The sequence below is a fragment of the Oncorhynchus tshawytscha genome, linkage group LG16 (genome assembly GCF_018296145.1).
Source record: "Oncorhynchus tshawytscha isolate Ot180627B linkage group LG16, Otsh_v2.0, whole genome shotgun sequence".
NCBI lineage: Eukaryota > Metazoa > Chordata > Actinopteri > Salmoniformes > Salmonidae > Oncorhynchus > Oncorhynchus tshawytscha.
The window spans coordinates 60263808-60288230 of NC_056444.1; the positions used below are offsets into that span (position 1 = coordinate 60263808).

The 24423-nt window shown below is 40.0% G+C and overlaps 1 protein-coding gene across 3 annotated transcripts in view; it reads right to left on the reverse strand.

Moving 5' to 3' along the window:
* Nucleotides 1-24423, reverse strand: part of cntn3a.1 (contactin 3a, tandem duplicate 1) — a 115111-nt gene that overhangs the window by 69759 nt on the left and 20929 nt on the right. For all 3 annotated transcript variants that reach the window (XM_042299433.1, XM_024375640.2, XM_024375641.2), the window contains exons 2-5: nucleotides 22949-23089; nucleotides 15979-16111; nucleotides 9231-9406; nucleotides 369-464 (exon numbers count right to left, since the gene is read on the reverse strand). In XM_042299433.1, the coding sequence (XP_042155367.1) occupies nucleotides 369-464; nucleotides 9231-9406; nucleotides 15979-16111; nucleotides 22949-23003 (460 nt within the window). In that variant the 5' untranslated portion in view covers nucleotides 23004-23089. The remainder of the gene's footprint in view (nucleotides 1-368; nucleotides 465-9230; nucleotides 9407-15978; nucleotides 16112-22948; nucleotides 23090-24423) is intronic.

Genomic DNA, 24423 nt, shown 5'->3' on the forward strand with positions numbered 1-24423 from the left:
TTGTGCGTGATAACGTAGTGTACATACAAAGCACTTTTAACATTACATTTCCATGTACCGAATAGAAAGCAAGAGGGTTTTTTTCTACCAATGGTTTTGTTACAAAAACTGTTGCAATAAATAGCATACTTGCCCAATCTGGTTTTGGCGCATGCCCTCTAGACTACAGTTCACTGATAAAGGACATTTTTATTTGATCATTGCCAACCAAGAACCGATCATCATTACCACCAGCATTCAAATAATACCCATGATATTTATGTATTTATTGTAGGCCTACATATGACTTATGGAAATAGTGTACCACTTAAACAAGTTTTTAGTTGGTCTTTTCACAGTCATTAGGTGTTCCGCAAAGGCTTTCTTACCTCCAGAGTGGGGTGGTGGGCCACAGAGTAGGACCACTCCTTGGCCCTCACGAACCCTCACTGGACTTCGACTCTGTGTCTTGAAATTCTCCAAGTCTGTTTCAGAGAGACAAAAGGAATAGGCCAAAATGATCAAGCAGTATTCTACTGAATTTATGAAGCAATGGCAATAGCCATTATAACCATTATCTAACCAAATATTGACATAGTAGTTCATCTATCATTGGTAGTGTGGAACACCATGCAGTGACTTGACATGATACAAATTGATATAGCCCCAAACACAGCTCATGTATTTTTGTCTACTCCCTTTTAACAGTGAGTCATTGATTATTCTAAGGACTACAATTTCAGCTTTTGGGACACAAATTGTACTATAGAATTATATTAATGTAATATAATTTATTATTCTAGTTCCTATCTAATATATTGAGCATCTACCTCATTGGGTTAAATGGCAGTATCCAACACCTTTGGACAACTTTGTGAGACAATAATTTCTTCCGGTGTACTTACAGAACTGTTCAATCCCAAGCACCTCCAGCATGCGGAAAGCCCTTCCTCAAGTATAAGTCACACATGAGTGATTTTAATTGAAACTATGTATTGTTATCACTTTCTGTGTTTCATTCATTACCTTCCTCATTGCACACGTTCCAGCAACAATTAAACGGCTATGAGATTGAAATAGCATGTGTATGGCAACCATTTACTTCTTGACAACCTACTCGGGAAATAGGACAACAATCCACGTCTGTCTTTTCTCTGCTGTTGTTGCTCTTGTAGATTTCTAAGAGCCTATACTGCAAAATAGCAAACCAAAGTAACCAATAATAAATGCCATAATCAAGAGCGAATGGAAATAGAAAGAAGAATAATGTACTGTAACACCTACTTCCCCATGAATACATGAACTTAATGAGAACACTGCCTCAATTAACAAATTTATTTGAGAAGTCTGTATAATATTGGGGAATTATGTCACCATGTCTGTGTGATGCTTCAGGGACATCTGTGCCCCACCTAAGCAAGATTTATGTGAAACACTTCTAGATCGATTCTAAGTCTTGAATACCATGAGTGATTAGTTCTGCTTTAGGAAGCAGTTTAAATTGGGAATTACAGAGCCCACTGATTTATTAAAAGTATAAAGAGGTCAGGTACAGTAATGAATGTCCTCAAGGCTATGGGATAACTTTGTTATAAAGGCCTGTTTTTCTTTTTTCCCATATTCTTGAATTCCCCTTTAACCTGTAAACATACATTTAGACACTTAGATTGTTGAGGCAGTCCAATTTTAAAAAATGTGTTTCTATGTTTTATCAGGTGCATAAGTATTCAGCATTTGAGAGGCATGATTAGGTGGATTTGGAAAACAACCAAATCTCAAGACGCCACTGAAATGACTTTGTTAAAGAAGGTCATTGCTATCATCAAAGTTATCTTTCCCTATGACAACGTGAAAGCGAGTGTCAGATTAGTGCTTACAATCAACTATTGGCACATTGGAATTTCTAACAACATGTCCTGTGTTTTCAGAACTAACGAGGTTTAAGAACTAACTGAACACAGTGTATAATTCCAAAAAGTATTAACATTTAAAATAAAACTTTCTCAAAGTGAGTATTAAAATAAATATTTATTTGACAAAAAATCCCTGAAGCTAGGTGAAATCTGTATATGAGCAGTATTTCCCTATAGCACCTAATAATATTACTACACCACCGTGAAGTGAGAAAAAACGGTCAATATTCTCATAGTGTGAAACGCAAATGAGCTGGACACACTAAAGCCAGCCATGCCTGATAAACAAACTGTTCTGCAACCCCTGGATTATATTGTCAAGCCTTTCAAAGACATACCTCTGTGTGCTTTTTCATTGCCTAATTCAAGCTATTTTGAGTGCTTTCAGGTCCATGAAATTGGAAGTGAATTAGCATTTTGTGACTTAATGCAATGAATCAGAAGAGATTGTATCAAAAGAGAATGTGAGTAACTTTTGTTGTGGTGTGAACGAGAGCAATAACCAACAGTCATTGCTTGTCCTTCACAGTTATTTAATATTGAGTAATATTACTGTAGAAAGTACCACTCAAACCACTTTCATAGCCTAAAATGTAAATGTTATGGTATACCGCTTTGAATAGTTTATATGATATGATACTGTTCCCATCTCTTCATTAATCTATGTTCTACTTATTCAAAAAGTGAGCAACACACAATTTTGCAGTGAGCACTCAGAAATAAATATGATATTACAAGACTTAGACACTTTACAGCAGGGATATTCAACTCTTACCCGATGAGGTCAAGAGGCTGCTGGTTTTCTGGTCAAACTGACAATTAACTGCGCCCACCTGGCATCCCAAGTCTAAATCTGTCCCTGATTACAACAAATGCTGTGGAACTGCCTTTGAGGTCCAGAATTGAGTTTGAGAAATGTACACGATGACATCAAAAACGTTAATTGAGAAACTCTTTACAATTGTTCTCTAGCATTGTGCGATAAATTCCTGTTTAAAAAAAAATGTATGTTTGAAATGCAGATAGCTAGAGCTCTGATATATTTTAGACAAGCCAAAACTGTGAGTGCTGTTCATGTCCCCACTCTCTGATTGCTATAAAACTAAATAAGGATGTAATTTTCCCTTGAGGCGAAAATGTGGATGTTATGAAAGGGACTTGATAGAAATGAAGGAAGGTGTTTGTTAAAAACAAGAGATAGAAATCAGATCTACTTGTGAAATGGATTGTAATGTCAGACAGACACTGGAAAACAAAATGCAAATGATGTGCAATTGTGAGGCTGAACTAAAGAAGAGATATGAAATCTAATGCTCCTAAGATACAAGTGAATTGCATCCTGTGTAGTTTCTTAAATACAGTTATTTCACCATTCAATAATTAAGCACCGAGCTAACAACATTGCATCTGGAGCATATCATGCTCATTCTCTTGGGTACATATTAAAAGGTTATTCCTGCAATATGGCAGTTACAATCTGTGGAGTAATGTTATATTTTACCACAGCAGAGTCGAGAGACTTTCAATTATAAAAATCCCAAAGAGATTACAGAATTCAATCTGCCCCTAGAACGAGTGAGATTATTCCAGTGCACACAACAGACGAGCAGAGGCTTTTAAAACATTTCACCACAGTATTGTCAGTGGAATCATCAACCTTTAAATGTTCTGATATTTTAAGCCCATATTAGATGGTGAAAGATTGTCCACAGTTTATATGGCTCAGCCCACAGGCTGGTGGTGGACTCTTTGTGCCTACATTTTTATTAAAAAATATATATTTGTTCAATTTCACAATTTCAATTTGTACAAATGTACATTAATACGCATAGTGTGAATTGGAAATGTGTTTTTTTGCATATCCCAACTCCCCCTGAGACGCCCTCAGAGAGTTGGGTCACAGCCAGGGTCATCATTATCCAGCAGCCCTGGAGCATTAGGGTTAAGTGCCTTGCTCAAGGGCACATTAACAGATTTTCACCTTGTCGACTAAGGATTTGAACTAGCGACCTTTCGGGTACTGGCCCAACGCTAGTATACCTGCCACCCTATATATGATATATTATATACGGATATCTTACTAATCTTGGTAACGCTGAGTCAGCAAAATACCAATCAAAAGACCAACTTCGGTAGCCACAAGAGCTTATGTGCCTACAACTTTATATTTTAAACCAATGCTTTTCATGGTACAACTGCATCATGTGCAACACCTACAGTGAGTTCTAAAATGATTGACACCTTTGATAAAGATGAGCAAAAGTGACTGTATAAGATACATAATTCAAATACTGAGCTACAGTATATTGTATGTGTTATCAAGGTGAGGTATTGAAACGTACTGAAAACAGGGGTGTCAATAATTGTACATGTCCTGATCTGTTTCACCTGTTTCTTGTGTTTGTCTCCACCCCCTCCAGGTGTTGCTTCTTTTCCCGAGTGTATTTATCCCTGAGTTTCCTGTCTCTCTGTGCCGGTTCGTCTTGCATGTTTTCAAGTCAAGCAGCATGTTTTCCCGTGCGCCTGCTTTCTATTTATCTTTTGCTAGTCCTCCCGGTTTTGACCCTTGCCTGTTTTCTGGACTCCATTCCAGCCTGCCTTACCATTCTGCCTGCCTTGACCTCGAGCCTGCCTGCCACTCTGTACATCCTGGACTCTGAACTGGTTTTGGCCTTCTGCCTGTCCACGAACATTCTCTTGCCTAACCCTTTTGGATTGTTAATAAATATCAGACTCTAACCATCTGCCTCCTCTGTCTGCATCTGGGTCTCGCCTTGTGCCTTGATAGTATTATACTGAACAAAAATATAAATGCAACATTCAACAATTTCAAAGACGTTACTGAGTTACGGTTCATATAAAGAAATCAGTCAATTGAAATAAATTCATTAGGCCTTAATCTATGGATTTCACATGACTGGGAATGAAGATATGCATCTGTTGGTCACAGATACAGTACCTTAAAAAAAGGTAGGGGCGTGGATCAGAAAAGCAATCACTATCCGGTGTGACCACCATTCACCTCACGCAGAGCGAAGGTTGTTGGTTGAGTCCTGTGGAATGTTGTCCCACTCCTCTTCAATGTCTGTGTGTGAAGTTGCTGGATATTGGCGGGAACTGGAACATGCTGTCGTACACATCGATCCAGAGCACCCCAAACATGCTTAATGGGTGACATGTCTAGTGGGCACGCAGGCCATGGAAGAACTAGGACATTTTCAGCTTCCAGGAATTGTGTACAGATCCTTGCGACATGGGGTCATTCATTATCATGCTGAAACACGAGGTGATGGTGGCAGATGAATGGCATGGCATACTCACCAGATATGCCCCACCCATTGAGAATTGTGGGTTGCTCTGGATCAACATGTATGACACTGTGTTCCAGTTCCCACCTATATCCAGCAACTTCGCACAGTCATTGAAGAGGAGTGGGACAACATTCCACAGGCCACAATCAACAGCCTGATCAACTCTATGCGAAGGAGATGTGTCGCGCTGCATGAAGCAAATGGTGGTCACACCAGATACTGACTGGTTTTCTGATCCATGCTCTTACTTTTTATGTATCTGTGACTAACAGATGTATATCTGTATTCCCAGTCATGTGAAATCCATACACTCTTAGAAAAAAAGGGGCTATCTAGAACTTAAAAGGGTTCTTCATAGGATAACCCTTTGAAGAACCCTTTTTGGTTCCAGGTAGAACCATTTTGGTTCCATGTAGAACCCTTTACAGAGGCACAGCCAAAGAACCCTTTTTGAACCCTTTTTGTAAGATTGTAGATTAGGGCCTAATTTATTTATTTAAATTGACTGATATCCTTATATAGACTGTAACTGATTCAGATCTTTGAAATTGCTGTATGTTGCATTTATATTTTTGTTCAATATATGTTACATCTTTGTTATATTACATCCTATTTTATAAAAAATCAAAGCCTCAAAGAGGGACAAAAAAGCACTCCAGGTGCTTCTGGTCTGGTCCAAGTCTTTTACAAATGACATGATACAGACTTTCAAAACAGGCTTCTCCTCAATTCATTATTCCTCTGACCCGGCACCGTTCAATCATTCTGCAGGATTAATTAAGTTATACCAAGAGCAACAAATAAGATGGATGACACATCACCGCAGATACTTGTCCTTGTCAGTTGACAAAACCCACAGGTCCCAGGTCAGAGCCAGGCAATGGACGAGACCAATCACAGTGACATACAGTGCAGGTCAGACCTCGAAAATTGGTAGGAAATATGAATAAGATACACTGCCTGGTGTAGACATTTGGTGTCAGCGGTGGGATTCACATGAATATGATATACTGCTTTGTGGGGACTCGTGACTCAAATGCACCCATTAGAAGCCAGCTAAATACCCGGGGTGCTCTCACAAGGATCATCCCTAGGTCTGCTAAAAGGAAACAGACGTCAGAATTCAATCTGGATGCACCATCTGTTCTCAGAGGTTCACGCTGTCATTTTAGATGGGATTCCCGTCAGAGCAGAGGCCCTGAGTTTACCTTGCCATCAGAGATGCCGAAGACTTCAAATGTGATAGATGAAGACTGTAAAACATCAGTTATATAGCTGCTGTCAAGGCCCCCGACAATCGCACCCTCTTCATCCCAAACCTACTCTTTGGTAGAGCTGTTGCATTTAGGGCTGTTACGGTGACCGTATTACCTTCACACCGACAGTCACGAGTCATGACCGCAGTCAAATTCCACGTGACCATTGAGTCACAGTAACTAGGCTTCTCCAAAACTGCGCTCTGATGTCGCTAATGGTCACTTGTAGACTACCAAACTAACCAGTCGCCAATGGCCTGGTACTCAGCGCTCTGTTGTTCCTCTAATCCCTCTGGCATCAATGCAAAAGCTTGAAAATCAAAACAAACACTTCATGAGAGCTTTGGCATTCAGAGTTCGAGCGGAATAGGACAACCTGTTGCACAGCGAGAGCCAGCTCCTTATAGCTGGTTGATACATGTCATTTCTAGAAGCCCATGTTGCACTATATTTCTACAGGCTATGTTATGCAATTGCGTGAGAAAACAGAGGTTTGATGGCCTCTAAAAGAGAAGGATCCTATCAGTTTTCAATAGACTATATATATTTCTCAACTCTCCTAATATTGAGCACATTGCTTCGCTTTAAGACTGGAGTAGTCTACCTGACTGGCATGAAAATTAACTGCGGGAAAAGCTTCCTCCATATGCTATTCAAGTGCATATGAATTACATGTATTTTCCCCCGTGCCCGTGTTCTGACAGTTGCATGATAATAGCCCATTCTAAATCCAAACTAATTTCACACATATATTACTTAGTATATGTAAAGACAAGATTAAATTGAGAATAGTCTGATGGGTGAGAATATTATCACTTGTGAATGATGCCCAGCGTGTGCAGTCCAAGGCAACTAACAACACTTTTTCAAATCATAGTCGCATGCATCATGTAGCCTAGCCCATACTGTAGGCCTATATGTTTTGATAAAGTTTGTATCACAACTAAAGTGGCCAAATAAGGCCCAGGACCCCTGGAACATGGTTGGAGAGCACATAGCCTACAGAGTCTAATGAAACATGTGTTCTTATAAGCCCAGTCATTGCTCAATCGACCTGTGAAAACAGACTTATGACTCGCCACTATTTAAAAAAGGATCCCATCTTTCTGGTGCTGCTATATTTATTACCAAATGAATCTGCTTTTACAACCGATGTAGCTTACCTGGCATATTAAAACCGGAACCTTACGGAACCTCCAATCACTATTTGAGTGCAGGCTATGGATGAAATGATGTTTTTGTGGGCCATTCTAAATAAAAAATGATTCCACACATATATTAGTAGACGATGAGAATATTATCAAGTGCTTGTCAAATTATGAATGAGAGACTGCGCAAGAAACAGAGCAGAGCTCATGCCTTTCATGCAACTTTAAAAAAAACATAATTAGATTCACATCATGCAGCCTTAGAATGTATTAGAAATCAAAACATATAGCCTAAGGTTTGTATCGCAACTAACGTTGCATAAATAACTGTAAATTAGGCATATAGGAGGACCTGTTTCAAATGAACACTTTGTTAACGGCAGGGTAGCCTAGTGGTTAGAGTGTTGGACTAGTAACCGGAAGGTTGAAAGTTCAAACCCCTGAGCTGACAAGGTACAAATCTGTCGTTCTGCCCCTGAACAGGCAGTTAACCCACTGTTCCTAGGCCGTCATTGAAAATAAGAATTTGTTCTTAACTGACTTGCCTAGTTAAATAAAGGTAAAATTAAAATAACTGCTCAACTGTAACGGTCGTCGGTGGAAGAAGGTGAGGACCAAGCGCAGCGTGGTACTTGTTCATGTTATTTATTTCAACTGAACACTATCAAACAAAGAAACAAAACCGAAACAGCTCTGTCAGGTGCAAAACACACTAAACAGAAAATATAATCACTCACCACTCAAGGGTGAAAACAGGCTGCCTAAGTATGGTTCTCAATCAGGGACAACGATTGACAGCTGCCTCTGATTGAGAGCCATACCAGGCCAAACACAGAAATACCAAATCATAGAAAAAAGAACATCGACTGCCCACCCAACTCACGCCCTGACCATACTAAAACAAAGACATCACAAAGGAACTAAGGTCGGAACGTGACATCAACACAGCACACTCCCTTGGAAATCATTTTGGGAAAATATCCTTTCTGTTTTATTCAGCTATGTGGAATTGTATTCTTCTTACTATAAAATAATATAAAATAATGCCACGGGAATTATAAGCTAATCTTGTCTGCTAAATGAATTAGTGTAGCCCACAGCCATACAGCACAGCCAGATCACAGCTTAACATAAGGATGACTCAGAATATGCTATTCTGTTCTTCTGAAATAGGCTACATTGTCTTCATATCACAATGTTTCTTTAGATCTATCTAAAATAAATAATGGTATTATTAAGATGGTGTAAGCTATATTAAATGGATTTATTAGATTTTTTGAAATGCAGATGTTCCAAAGGTCCGCATCAGTGGATTGTAAACTATGCCTGGAAGCCCGGAGAGGCTAAACGTTATTATGTTAATTAACTGTCATTTACCGTGTGACCGGCAGTTATTTGCATGACAGTGACCAGTTGACAAAATGTCATGATTGCCACAGCCCTAGTTGCATCTCCTATCACACAGATGTCCCAAGCCACTGTTTAAGCTGGATTAAAGGATCAACTTAGTGACATAATCATGGGTTGCTAATGACTGATGCTTTGTGATAGAATCCACTGCCTTTTTCCTTGGACTGAGAAATATTCCATTTAAACCTTTACTGTATTAAGAGGAAAACTCACAAGCTATATGTAGACTAGCTTCTCTGCTGACGATGGTGCCGAAAGAGTTGGTTGCCAGACACTGGTAGATCCCGACATCCTCCTCTTTGTTCAGATGGCTGATGCGTAGGTTGCCCCCAGTGAGGGCATAGCGTGACCCTGATCTAGGTACAATGAAGGAGTCATTCAGCTTCCACCTGAAAAAGCAAGAGCATTAAAAGGATAAGTTGACAAGAGAACTGTAGGGAAAGTCCACTAGCATGTACAGAATGAGCCTTATATGTGTATTAGTGATCTCATCATAATGCCTGGAAATATTACATCAAGTAAAACATTCACAAGTGTGGGCACATATTGTAAGCACACCAAAGCAACGACCAACTGGAAGAGGTTACTAGACACAGAACACCTTAAATATGTAGAAAATATACAATCCTCAGACTTACGGACTGACCGGTCAATCCGGAACTTGTATTAAATGCAAATTGAGCTTACATGTGCTAAAACACATCATATATGTATAGTATTTGGCTAAATGACTAGAAAACACAAATGCGCAATAAACATTGTCTATCAATGTTTTAAGCGATTTTCAATTGAATTTCAAAATGAGAGACACCTAAAGAACAACTTTCATTCCCAACGTTTTCATATTATCGGAGGTGTGTATGATCATGTTCACAACTATCCTATTATTAGGCTGCATAAGCCCTAGTGCCACAAACACAACTATCCTATTATTAGGCTGCACAAGCCCTAGTGCCATAAACACAACATATCCTATTATTAGGCTGCACAAGCCCTAGTGCCACAAACACAACATATCCTATTGCCCAACTCTCGTGTTTCCTTGAAGGTTGCCCAGTTCTGGTTCATTATGCATGTGATCCATACAGTCAGATAGCATAATCACACACTTTCATCATGATCAAATTGCAATCACAACCCAAGACAAGGCAAATTTGTGGCAAATTCCAAATTAAAACAAACGACACAAGGCCCTGTGCTTGTCGCTCCAAACAACACTGAATATAATTGATGTGGGATGTAATCAGTGAGAGACATTACTCATTTGCAACCATAATTCGTTTTCATTAAATTCCTTTCACGCCTTGCTCAATTTAAACATGGGATGAGACCAAAATCAATGGCTGTAAATACTGTCATCATTTTATTTTCCTCAAAAGCAGCCAGACCTCCCTGCTCAATAAGGGAGGCCCTGGGACAAGAATTGTAACCAATTTCTAAACCAACCACAATGATTTTCAAACGCCACATGGGGATGTAGCCTATAGCCTACCTAATGATAATGATAACCCACTTTTTTTTTAAATGAACCCTTATTCAACCAGCAAAAGACCCTTGAGGATAGAAATCTATTTTTCAATGGGGACCTGGAAAGTCAACAGGAAGTAGTCAGCGTGTAAATACAACACAAGAGCACAATATGATACATTAAAAACAATCACAAAGGTCAACAACATTTTCCCCTTTCAATGCTTTAAACTCAGCAAGCGATACCCTCTCCCCCAGTTTAAAGTATTTTGCAGCTTGTTCCAACACCAAGGATTATACGAAAATGATAGTTTTCCCATTTCAGTTCTGGCCTTAGGAACCGTGAAAGATTGTAGCAGCTGAGAACGGGGACTATCAGTTTGTGATTACCTTTTTAGTGAGGGGGACAGGTAAAAAAGCAATAGTCCAAGCAATGCTTTGTACACAAAGATGTACTGTACCAGTGCTTCAGCATTTGTGTAGGAAGAGAGGGCCACTTCACCATATAGATCACAGTGATGGGTGAGTGATCTTGCATTTGTTATAAATCTAAGCATCCTGTGATACAGTGTCCAGTATCTTAACTCTGCTGGCTGAGGCTTGCATGTAAACAATATCACCATAATCTAGCACAATATCACCATAATCTAGCACAGATTTGTTTTAAAATCCCTTGGATAACCCTACGCTAACCCTATAATAACAGTCCTTTTGATTAAGGGTAATGCGATCAAAGACATTGAATATAGAACAACGCTAGGTGGAATCTGGAATTCAAATGACAACAAAGCGGTCACCTTAACACTTTTTGGGTGAATAGCTGTCAAGATGTTTGGACATTTTGAGTGATGTAGGATTGTGGTCAATTCATTTGAATTGGAAAAACCTGAACAACTTTCAGTTCATTTTCTGAATTTCCTGAATTGAAAGCTGAATCTACCCAAACCTTGAAGTCTTGCGCGTGCTTCACAATAATTTGCTACAGTAAGTTAGAACATCTATTCTTCCTGAATCACTGTGCAACATGAAGAGAATTACTGTATTGCTCATCTTCACCATTTTTTTCCTTCTAGATTTTGATTAATTTTGATGATCAAAAGTTACAGAACCTATTCAAATACAGTTTGACCGCACCTCAAAACTGTTAATAATGAACACAAGAGAAGTGCATCCAGTTAATCCCAACAGTTTGATGTCAAGGAGAGAGAAAATGAACAGAGAGGAGAGCAAACAAGCCTAACAAGAAAAACTATCTTTGTATCAATGAGGAGCTCTTGAGAAATAGCTTTCAGAGACAAGGCACAATTATATTGAATATTAGATCCTTTTGTGCTGATTGGAATTCCACAACTCCTTGAGTCAAATAAGCCTGAGGTTTCCATTTCTGAGAGAGCGAGAGAGAGAGAGAGAGAGAGAGAGGCCTGTTCAGTGGAGCGGTGCCTAACGGCAGATTGGCTGATTAGATTGATTTATCGATTTGGTTTTGCAGCTGGAATGGCTCCAGACTAGACAAATCAAGGGACCACGGTGACAACTCAGAGGGGGCTTTCAGTGACAGCAGTCGAGGAGTAGTCTTAAGTATGTCTTAAATTAATGTGTCCTTGGCGCCTCCTGAAAAAGAGCTGCTCTATTCTCAGCTCTAAGGACCCATTTGATGTACTATGATGCAGACTGAGTGAAGGACTCTAAACTTTTCAAAACTAATTTCATACACTGGAACAGCTTACTTCAATGTGGTGTGTGTGTGCATGCATGCGAGTACACTCTGCACACACACACACACACACACACAGGTGTACGACTTCAATGTGAGTTGAAGACAGAATTATTAGGTTCCCATCTTTTAGGCTGGTGTCAGAGGCTGCATTGTAGAAACAGATTGCTTAAGTATTCTATCCAGTGGAAGTGATAAGATCTTGTACATTCATTTCAATTTGTGCCCATTAGGCATAACACCCAGGATCTTCAAGCTACATTAACAGCCAAATACGCTGATGTTATGAGGGATCGTTTCAACCTATTGCATATTAAATGCTTGGCTTTGCAATTTGCATTTAATTACAGTGACAAGAGTACAACAGCCGTCGTTGTTTGATAGATTGAAAATTAATAGCTTATGCAACTGATGCTCTTTAAAGCAAATCATAATTTGTCATCTGTTTTAATTTGTCATCACTTAAGCTGGTGATCAACGGGGCATCAATACATTCCTAGGACAATGCACTGGGGACAACTCCCGGAGAGGGACAATACACAATACGCAGAGTTTGACAGTGAAGTCCAAACCCTCTGGTCACAAACTAAATTAATCTATGTTGTTTCTACGTTAAAAAAAACAACAACAAAAAACAATGTGATGATGTTGAATTAACGTGGAAAACATAAAGAAATTTCGGAAATGTTTGTCTTTCTTTCACCCAACTTTTAACCTAAATCCATGGTTCAAATTCCTGATTTCCTTATCAAATATCAATTATCTTGGGTCATCATTAGGCAAGAAACAGGGAAAAAAGACAGACAGGGTGGAAATTTGCCTGATAACGTATCCTGAATTTAATTCCGCTGCTCTATGGATCGCCCCATACATTCAGTCTGAAACTACCATCCTATAAGTCGGTTGTGCTGACATCAAAATGAGGGGCATTGTACAAAACAAATTCATCCGCGATTGAATCTTCTCTAACCAATCAGAATATTAAAGCCACTAACGTGATTCATGATTCTTGTAGGCCCATTCTGGTCCAACCCATCGGTTTCTGAATGGTCAGAATGTGTTTGCGATGGGCAGTCATCGTCATTTTGACGAGTCTCCAACGTCATTTTAGAGAATTTGTCCAGCCGCAGACCACGTGTAACCACAGCAGCCGAGGACCTCTACATCCGGGTTCTTCATCTGCAGGATCGTCTGAGACCAGCCACCTGGACAGCTGATGAAACTGTGGGTTTGCACGACCAAAGGATTTCTGCACAAACAGGGAAGCTCATCTGCGTGCTCGTCGTCCTTACCAGGGTCTTGACCTGACTGCAGTTTGATGTCGTAACCAACTTCAGTGGGTGAATACTCACCTTCGATGGCCACTGGCATGCTGGAGAAGTGTGCTCTTCACCGATGAATTCCGGTTTTAACTGTACCGGGCAGATGTGGTCGTTGTGTGGGCGAGCGGTTTGCTGATGTCAACTTTGTGAACAAAGTGCCCCATGGTGGCGGTGGGGTTGTGGTATGGGCAGGCATAAGTTACGGATAGCGAACACAATGGCATTTTATCGATGGTAATTTGAATGCACAGAGATACCGTGACTAGATCCTGAAGCCCATTTTTTGCCATTCATCCACCACCACAATCACCTCATGTTTCAGCATGATAATGCACGGTTCCATATCGCAAGGATCTGTCCACACTTCCTGGAAGCTGAAAATGTCCCAGTTATTCCATGGCCTGTATACTCACCAGACATGTCACCCATTGAGCATGTTTGGGAAGATCGACGTGTACGACAGCGTGGTCCAGTTCTCGCCAATATCCAGCAACTTCGCACAGCCATTGAAGAGGAGTGGACCAACAGGCCACAATAAACAGCCTGCTCAACACAATGCGAATGAGATGTTTCTCGCTGCATGAGGCAAAGGGTGGTCACACCAGATACTGACTGGTTTTCTGATCCACACCCCTAGCTGTTTTAAAGGTGACCAACAGATGCATATCTTTATTTCCAGTCATGTGAAATGCATAGATTATATAATTTATTTCAATTGACTGATTTCCTTATATGAACTGTGACTAGGAAAAAACATTGAAATTGTTGCGTGTTGCGTTTATATATTTGTTCAGTGTATATCCAAAGTATTTCTTTCTTTCAGGTAAGAATGCTAGCCGCACATGGCGGGATATAATTTCCCATAATTTCCCGTTTAGAGTTCTTAACTACGGTGCCAATATTGTCTGGCATTACATGCTGTTGAAGTGGCTTAGTGAATAGCTATTGAGTCTAATTACATGGAACAACTTCTGCGAAAGGAGTTTATGGAACACAAATCCAATGTGTGGAGTCTTAAACAGAATAAGATTTATTATATTTTCCAGAACAAGTTGGAGTCAGAGAAGAACAGGTCCACTTTAGTGGGTTGAGTCACTGATGTGATCTTCCTGTCTGGGTTGGCGCTCCCCCCTTGGGTTGTGCCGTGGGGCTTTGTGGGCTATACTCGCCCTTGTCTCAGGATGGTAAGTTGGTGGTTGAAGATATCCCTCTAGTGGTGTGGGGGCTGTGCTTTGGCAAAGTGGGTGGGGTTATATCCTTCCTGTTTGGCCCTGTCAGGGGTATCATCGGATGGGGCCACAGTGTCTCCTGACCCCTCCTGTCTCAGCCTCCAGTATTTATGCTGCAGTAGTTTATGTGTCAGGGGGCTAGGGTCAGTTTGTTATATCTGGAGTACTTCTCCTGTCTTATCCGGTGTCCTGTGTGAATTTAACTGTGCTCTCTCTAATTCTCTCTTTCTTTCTCTCTCTCGGAGGACCTGAGCCCTAGGACCATGACTCAGGACTACCTGTCACGATGACTACTTGCTGTCCCCAGTCCACCTGGCCGTGCTGCTGCTCCAGTTTCAACTGTTCTGCCTGCGGCTTTGGAATCCTGACCTGTTCACCGGACGTGCTACCTGTCCCAGACCTGCTGTTTTCAACTCTCTAGAGACAGCAGGAGTGGTAGAGATACTTTTAATGATCGACTTTGAAAAGCCAACTGACATTTACTCCTGAGGTGCTGACTCGCTGCACCCTCGACAACAACTGTGATTATTATTATTTGACCATACTGGTCATTCATGAACATTTGAACATCTTGGCCATGTTCTGTTATAATCTCCACCCGGCACAGCCAGAAGAGGACTGGCCACCTCTCATAGCCTGGTTCCTCTCTTGGTTTTTTCCTAGGTTTTGGCCTTTCTAGGGAGTTTTTCCTAGCCAAAGTGCTTCAACACCTGCATTGCTTGATGTTTGGGGTTTTAGGCTGGGTTTCTGTACAGCACTTTGCGATATCAGCTGATGTACGAAGAGCTATATAAATGAATTTGATTTGATTTGATTATTTCCAGATGTCGTTATTGACAAATGGATTCGAAAAGTACAGTAAAGGTCAAATGCACATAAAATCAACAGTGTAATCTTTGAACTCAATCTTGTTTCAGGTGAACGGCTTTTGCTCTAATCTTTGTTCTTAGAATTTCCCTAAAATCTCCAAACTGTTCCCATTCAATTGCAACCATGGACATGCACATGCTTCTTAAATTATTTATTTGAAAAAGCCTTCAATTTGGCCCTGTTCATATAGGCAAATTCCCCATCGTGTAAAGGGTTAAAGTAACCCGTGGTAAAATGTGAGATATCATAAAATATGTTTCCATTTATCTCATTAAGGCTAACCTGGATAAAAAAAAGTGAAATGTACACTGTATATACCCTGCCAAAACCAAACTTGAAGTAACAGTGACAGCTGGTACCTGTAGAAGGGAGGTGGATGTCCCTGGGCCTCACAGCTGAACACCACCTCTCTGATGGTCTCAGTGGGGTGGACGGGAAACACCACACTGCCTGGTTGTTTGGTGAACACAGGCCTCAGCAGGACGTTGTTTCCTGCCAGGAGGAGAAACAGCAACATTATCTAGAAGGAGGGATGGTCTGAATGGGGGGGAGAATAAAGCTGTGATGTAGCCCATCAGCCTGAAAAAGTACCTGTTAATATGATTTTTGACCTAAATTATCATCATTTGGCTATTTGTCTGCTGTCCCATTTCACAGACACTGGTTACAGAACAGTTAAGTGGAATGGCCCATCAATTAAAACAAGCACTTGAAAAATGTTTTGCCCCCCACCTGTTAGAGTTCCATATCAATCTTAGCATGAAAACTCAGAAACCACTTTTGAATTTAGTAGGGTCCTGAGCAAAAGAGAAAAGCTGCTGACAAAACTGTACCACCACGTACAATAGTCGGTGTGGCACTCATTTCTAAACTACACTGCATGGAGGGCATCATGTTTGTCCACTACAGTATGTCACTAATCCCATGTAAATGATCTCTCTCATGGATGATGCACATTAAACAAAGTGTTGAAACAAATGCCACAACAACTTTGGGAGTAAGATGGTATTTTTTGAACCAAAAAGCTTTTGCTTGCAAAATTAGGTTGATGTGGAAGAAAATGTTTTTGGAAACAAAAAAGAAAACAATAATGTGAAGGAACAAGTTTGGCATCTGCCATGTTTTATGAAATTCTGCACCTCGAGAAAAATACTGAAATAACTGAAATGGAGCTATAGCCCGCATATGTGCTATAGCCCGCATCAACACAATTAGCAGCTCATAAAAATGATTTCCTTACAGAAGATTGAGGCAAAGAGAGTGTGCTGAATAAAGGACAGCAGATTAACAGTTTTTGTACTTGGTATATCAGGGCTGTATTGTACCTTAAAACGTGAAGTCTACGAATGTAAATAGCCTACAGTCCCCGGTTATCTCTTAAAAACCACGAGTGGGTTTGACAGTGCAATTAACATGAGTTGAAAAAAAAACAACTTATTTTGATGTAGGAATAACATGATATTCTTTCCATAGTTACATAAATATATTTCAATGCCATCTCTTACATAAATGTATTCATGCATAACGCTCTGTTAACACTGACACAACAAAGACAATGGGGCGTCTACCGTATTCTACTATGACATTTCTTTTTTAGCTCATTAGTAAAGCACTATTGAGTGAATGTAACTGCTGCAAAGATCTACAGGATCTGAACAGCAAAGGAATGACCTGTGGGACTATGGCAAACAACACTTCTTTGAAATAAACATGTCTCTTTCCTCTAGGAAGGAGAATACATTTGCCTTTCTGAGGATACATTTGCATTTTCTCAGAACAGCAGAAAGGTAAGAACACTAGGTAATTTGTGGGGAAGAGATACTGTATTCCAGTCTCAGGGTGTTCAGGTTTATTCCCGGGACTCAGAATAACTCTCAGAGAGAGAATGCTGTTTGACGGGGATCTTGTGTGCACCGATTGTTCTTCTCCTCAAGGATAAACACGTTTGAGAAAGTTACACAAAATGGAAGACAACCTAATTATAGTCTTTGTTAGATAAGCCTTGTTCCCTGAAGCAGAGCTGAAGTTGATTGATTACCAGAGGACACTTCTTACAGAGAGCTCCATACAAGCACAAACACATACTGTACACAAACACGTAACCATGTAAGCCCCCGGTGAACATAATCATGAAATGAATCGACATTTGCTACAGAGGGAGTGAGTGAACGTGTTGATAAATGACTTGGCTAATCGATGCACACATGTTGCCTCAAGAGGACAGAGATGAAAAAAACACAGAGAATACACACTCAGAGTACAGTAGCTGTAAAACGTAAAAGATGCACTCTGCTTCACCATTAGGATGAAGCATCTAGACACGCATGCGTGATATGTTATCAATTAACACAAGTCCTCCAATTGGGGAGAGGATGATAGGAATATAATACAAATATTAAAATTATAAAAAGGGAACAATGCTATCTGCTATCTGATAGTATTTTAATTCAATCAATCAATCTATCAAATGTATTTATAAAGCCCTTTTTACATCAGCCAATGTCACTATACAGAAACCCAGCCTAAAACCCCAAACAGCAAGCAATACAGATGTAGAAGCACGGTGGCTAGGAAAAACTCCCTAGAAAGGCAGGAACCTAGGAAGAAACCTAGAGAGGAACCAGGCTCTGAGGTGTGGCCAGTCCTCTTCTGGCTGTGCCGGGTGGAGATTATAACAGTACGTGGCCAAGATGTTCAAACGTTCATAGATGGCCAACAGGGGCAAATAATAATAGTGCTTGTAGAGGGTGCAAAGCTATCTACAAATGTCTATCTATCCCTTGAAATGTTTTTTATCTTTTTTTATTTTTATAAACTAGATATTTACGTATGCATCATTGCATGCATAAGTTTACTCATAGTGAAGAAAAAAAACACATGCAGGCACCAACAACCCCACTGAACCATCTATAAAAAAGCAAGTATCAGCCTCTTATAACCTTGATACTTATCCTGTTCTCTTAATCAATCCCAAAGTGGTTTCAGAGTGCAAAGTTAACTCAATTTCTATTCATTTAAATGGGAAATTAATCAGCGTAACTAATATGAGTCTTAACAGGTATGCCCAAGCTGAACCGAGCTGATCTTTGGCAACGCCATGGCAACCGTTCTGAAGAATAACTGTGGGATAATGAGATGGGATGGGATTGAGTTCTCGGGGCTGTGCCTGGGGGGTTAGTCCAAAGTGATGCAAACTCTGTGAAACTTCCCCGTTGCCCAACGGGAATTTATGTAGTAACTCAGTAGGGAGGTAGGAATAATTTCAATCTTGCTTTCTGGTAACAAAGAAAAACAAAAAGTAAAAAGTGCTGTGTTCCAGCATTGTTTGACATGGATAACGTTTTTGGGGGGGATTTTGAGAAATAAGAATACTATTTAGGGGCTAAAACCAGTCATTCTTTAAAAGGAAGTTACACTGCATTTCTAAAGGTAGACAGGCTCAGAATACTTACGGGAAGTTTACTGCACAATGCCTCTAGACAGAGACAGAGGTCATTACGAAACTTTATTTTTTTTAAAGCTAGCATCCCTCATATCTCTCACCTGCTGCAAGATGATGATATGTGGCGGGGCTGAGGGCCAGAGACTACACAAGACCGGCATCAGCACAGGGGGAGAGCAAAAGGGTGCTTTGGAGGGCTGAAATATAAACTAATCTCAAATTCAATACGGGCTGACAGCAAATGAATTCAGTGAGCTTACCTCAGCATGAATAAACAGCCACATGGGAAGTCGACTGTGGGGGAGGTATTGGTAGTTTGTGAGGTCCCCAATCCATTCGCTTCAGCTTTGGGTTTTATGCATCAAATAAAAAAGCCAATCTTGCTTTTTAAAGCATCTCTTCCCTCTGTCCCGACAGATAAGATTCACCCTAAATGTCTCTCATTGAGGGGTTCCAAATGTTATTCTGAGGATGTAGGAAGGTTGGGGTGGGATGTAGGAATTAGAGGTTCAGGGCAGTCTACCTGTACTGGAGACATTTGGGGCCAATTTCCTGAGGCCTTCACACAAACAACAAAATAATTAAACTTAATTATGATATTAACTTTGGCTAACAAGTGGAAGGAATAGAAGATGTCATGTGGGGGAATAACAGATACTGTATCATGTGGATCGAATGACAGATATCATGTGTTTTCATGCTTGTCACGTGTGATTGCATTTTCACATTGATATCCAAATCACTCACGCACACCATACAGAATTTAATAAAAGGAAATAGGGCCCATATACAGTATGTAATAGGAAGTAAATTATATTCTGGGAATATGCTATCAATACTTAATACTATGTTCTTTGGGGGAAAGAAAACATTGATCATATACATCTCCGCACAAGGAATGACAATTTAAAGCGTTGTTGATTTGCTCCATTAAATGTCTATATAAAGTCAAAAACATATTGCTGCTGAGAATGCCATTTGTCATCTAATTACTGTAATAACCCTACCTTTTCATCTCCTACGTTGCTAAGAGGGTTATTTGTCATCTATGAGTTGCCGTGGTCTATACTAATAGTAACATTTATCATTGTTTATTACTGTATATGTCAAAACATACTCCAAGAATGCATGATTATACTATTTGGGGATTTAATTTTGGGGTTTGACAGCAGAGTATATAGTTTTATGGATTCCTTGCCTTTGCTTGATAAATGGTCTAAGAAAAATCTGAAATAAATTGTTGCTTTATAGGAAATAAAAGTTGGATGAGGACCGATGGAAAAGTGTTGTACAACTTTCTCATCAGTTTTGGACTAAACAAAAGGGATGTGTCCAATAGGGAGAATTATTTTATATTGCATTTCCTACTGAACACGACCCAGGACTACACACCACGTGGCCATGGTCAAATCCCATTGTGTGTATTACAGACCTGCATTTAAATAGTAAAAAAGACTTTGTGTATGAATGAGCCTGTCTGGAGTGCCAGATGGGTGAAGTTTACACTTATGGTACTATTCCATTGGTTCCATTGCTCCAGGCAAGCACGCTCAATGAAAGAAGACAAATACCATTGTAATCAGGAGTGGTGTGCAATCCTAGAGCACCATGCTATAACGACAGTGAACAATGACAAACTTAACAACTCTTAACAGTCATATGGGTGAGTAGTTAAGGTGCCATTGTGAGTAGTGTTGTGACTATTTGAGTATTCTGGGTATTGTTGTGACTATTTGAGTATTTTTGTAATTATTAGAGCGGCCTTAAAAGCACAATACTTAGAAATTGCTTCGCCATTACCTGATTGCTAAAGTTCTCTCATGTTCACCTAATTTCAGTTTATGTGACAGAACAAGCAATGTATAGTGTAGAGAATCAATGTACAATCTAAACTGCTGTGAAATATATTTAACCTTTATTTAGGCAGGAAAGTCCCATTGAGACCAATGTCTCTTGTGCAACGAAGCCCTGCTTCACAAAACAGTAAACAATATAAAGTACATAACAAGGAGTTAGTGACACAACTACTTCAAAGACAGGAGTACAAAAAACACAAAAATCCCCAAACACAATTATAAAAAACACGCACATTCCTCAGAGAAGAGGTCATTTACCAATACTCTGAACTGCGGGAAAGGCACTTGGGGTCCAATTGTAGGGTTTTCTGAAATGTGTGTTTTAAAAGACAACTTATATCGATCCAAACGCCTAGGCATTTATGAGAAGGGACACGCTCAATTTGGGCTGAATTCAATGTATTTAAATCTGTGGAGTTAATATTGTGGGCGCTACATTGCAGTACCTGGCTCACTCTCTCACACTGTGTTCCTGTGCTCAATAGGGCATATGACCTTGAATATTAAAATGCTTATCAAGTCTCTCTTGGAATACTAAAACCTTGCACTTACCCACCTTACTCACTCATTCTGTGCTCCTCTGAAACACAGAGGACAGTTGAAATAGACCTCTCTGAATATTAAAGCTATGCTAGCTTTATTCCCAACCAAGCTATAATATTATATCTTATTATCCTGATTCTGTGTTCCTTGAATATCATCTTGATGATTATATTCAACCCCCTAATCATTTCTAAAATGCCCTTCTAGCCAATCAGATTCATTAATTCTGTGGTATAATTCATGTTAATTACAGGTCACGTGCACACAAACCATCAAGTCAGATCAGTTAACTAATTCACGCTTAGACATTCGCAATTGCATTTTAGTCATTTAGCAGACGCTCTTATCCAGAGCGACTTACAGGAGCAATTAGGGTTAAGTGCTTTGCTCAAGGGCACATCGACAGATTTTCCACCTAGTCATCCTAACGCTCCGATTCGCTAGGCTACCTGCCACCTATAAATCAAATGTGAAACTTTCATAAATCAGAACCTTGCGCACTGCCACTAACAGCTCAAATCTACACTTATTTCTATAAATGTTTGATAAATGAGGGCCTACCTATATGTTTACATCCTAAACCAGGGCATATGTGATACAGTCTAATAGTGAAATGACTAATCCCAAGGTGAGTCACTGTCTCATTAGGTAACCACTGAAGTGCACTGGATATTGTGATGAGTCGCGCTAATTGCTGTGTAAGAACATGTGCGCAAGGCTGTTAAGCTCTTTAAAGCTATATTCCGGGATTTGAAAAACAAAATAATGTCAAACAAAAAAACACAATTGAACAGCTTTAAAAATCCCTAACTATAGCTTTACCAGCATATTCTAATTGCTCTAAATTCCAGCTGTGAAGGTGAGGGTAGGGGTGGGGGAGGTTGACAGTCTTATTCTCTCTTGAAATGACCAAAGATGTTGGATAATCATCCAGCAATTTAATCTATATTCATCTGGCAGTCAGTATCAAATACTGACATCTACAGGGCTATAGCGTTTGACCCTGCCATTTTGTAAGTGAGAGAAATTAAGCCGCTTCATAGCCTCGTTAAAACAAGATCAATAGCAGGACTCTTGTACTACCAGCGTAGCCTCAATTAGGGTACCAATCGAGCTGTACTTTAAATGAATGACTGTGCACTCAAGCGCTAGATGAGACTTTCTTTTAGACTCACAACCTCGCTTTTCAATGGGTTTTTTTCTCTCCGACCAGGATTAACATAAAGAATAAAGAACGGTATCCATTATCCACATCTTAAGGACTTTAAATGTGTCATCAGGTCAGAACGGTGAATGGAGGATGATGTCTGGGCACTGCCTGAAAGCTTTGCATTGCCTGTCCTATAACACACTAATGCCATATGTTCCCAATGTCAATGCTCTATGCCTTAACATTTATTTTCCCTTGATGATTACGAATAAAAAAGGATGACAACTTCCAAGCAACATCATTGGCAAGGCTAAAGAATTATTTCTTAAGGCGCTTACCTGCAAGGAACTCCGCAAATGATAGCAGCATCATCAGTTTCCATAGCAACTCCATTTTAACTGTCTCAGGTTAATATAGGCTCACATCCAACCACAGGTGTGCAGAATCCTGGCTTTGTCCTTTCCGGCACCTTTTCTGGCCTTTGGTCGGCACGAAAAGAACCGAGGGGAGGAAAGCAAGAGGGAGAGAGAAAGAGAGAGAGAGAGAGAGGACATTAGACATTCAGAATCAGTGGCCACTGGCTAGTCACAGTGTTTTATATCACGGGGACAGTAATTGTCCACGTTCCCCAGGCAACCACTCCCAAGACAAAAAAGACAAGAGGAAGATGAAAATCTATTCCATCTGGAAAGTCATAAACCGGTTTTCAAAACTTGTTAAGCATTGGCGCTCGACATTGTCCAGGGCTTGAAATGGTTTAATAAACCCCTGTCTGTGTTTGTGTGCTTCCCATGTGTGCTTCCCAAAATAAATGTCTATTTTGGAAGTACACTTCCCTCCGTATGTCTTGGACAATGAAGCTAAAATGTTGAATTTTGCTTCATGCTCCAGCATTTTGAATATGAGACCAAAAATGTCAAATGATTTAAGAGTATAGAATGTCACCTTTTACTTGAGTGTATTTTCATACATTCTGTATCTGTTTTACTATTTAGAAATGAAAGCACTTTATGTTCCTAGTCCCGCCATTTGAGGGAGTCATAATTATTCACTTATACAGTGTAGGTTATTAAAGTAGTCAAAAGTTTAGTATTTTGTCCCATAATCATTGCACACAATGTCTACATCAAGCTTGTGACAAAAAATGTGGATGCATTTACAGCTTGTTTTGGTTGGGTTCCCGGATTATGTTTTGCCCAATAGGAAATTAATGGTGAATGTACTGTGCAATTCTTTGGTCACTTTTTTTGTCAAATAAAATACAATTTGATTCGTCACATGCCATGAATACAACAGGTGTAGACTTTACCGTGAAACACTTACAGAGGTAATAATAATAATAATAACACAAGAGGAATAAAATACAAAACGAGGAAGCTTTATATAGGGAGTATCAGCACCAGATCAATGTTCAGGGGTACAAGGTATTTGAGGTAGATATGTACATGAAGGCAGGGTAAAGTGACTAGGCACAAGGATAGATGATAATGTGTGTGCGGTTGTGTGGCATCAGAATGCATGTGTGTGTTAATGTAGTGTGTATGTGTGTGTGTGTGTGTGTGTGTGTGTGTGTGTGTGTGTGTGTGTGTGTGGGGTGCGTGTGCGTGTGTGTGCGTGTGCGTGTGTGTGTGTGTGTCAGAGTCAGTCCAACATAGGATCAATGCAGATAGTCCGGGTAACCATTTGATTAACAATTTATCAATCTTATGGCTTGGGGGTAGAAGCTGTCTTGGAGCAGATAATCTGGTACCGTTTTCCGGACGGTAGCAGAGTGAACAGTCTATGGCTTGGGTGGCTGAATTCTTTGGCAATT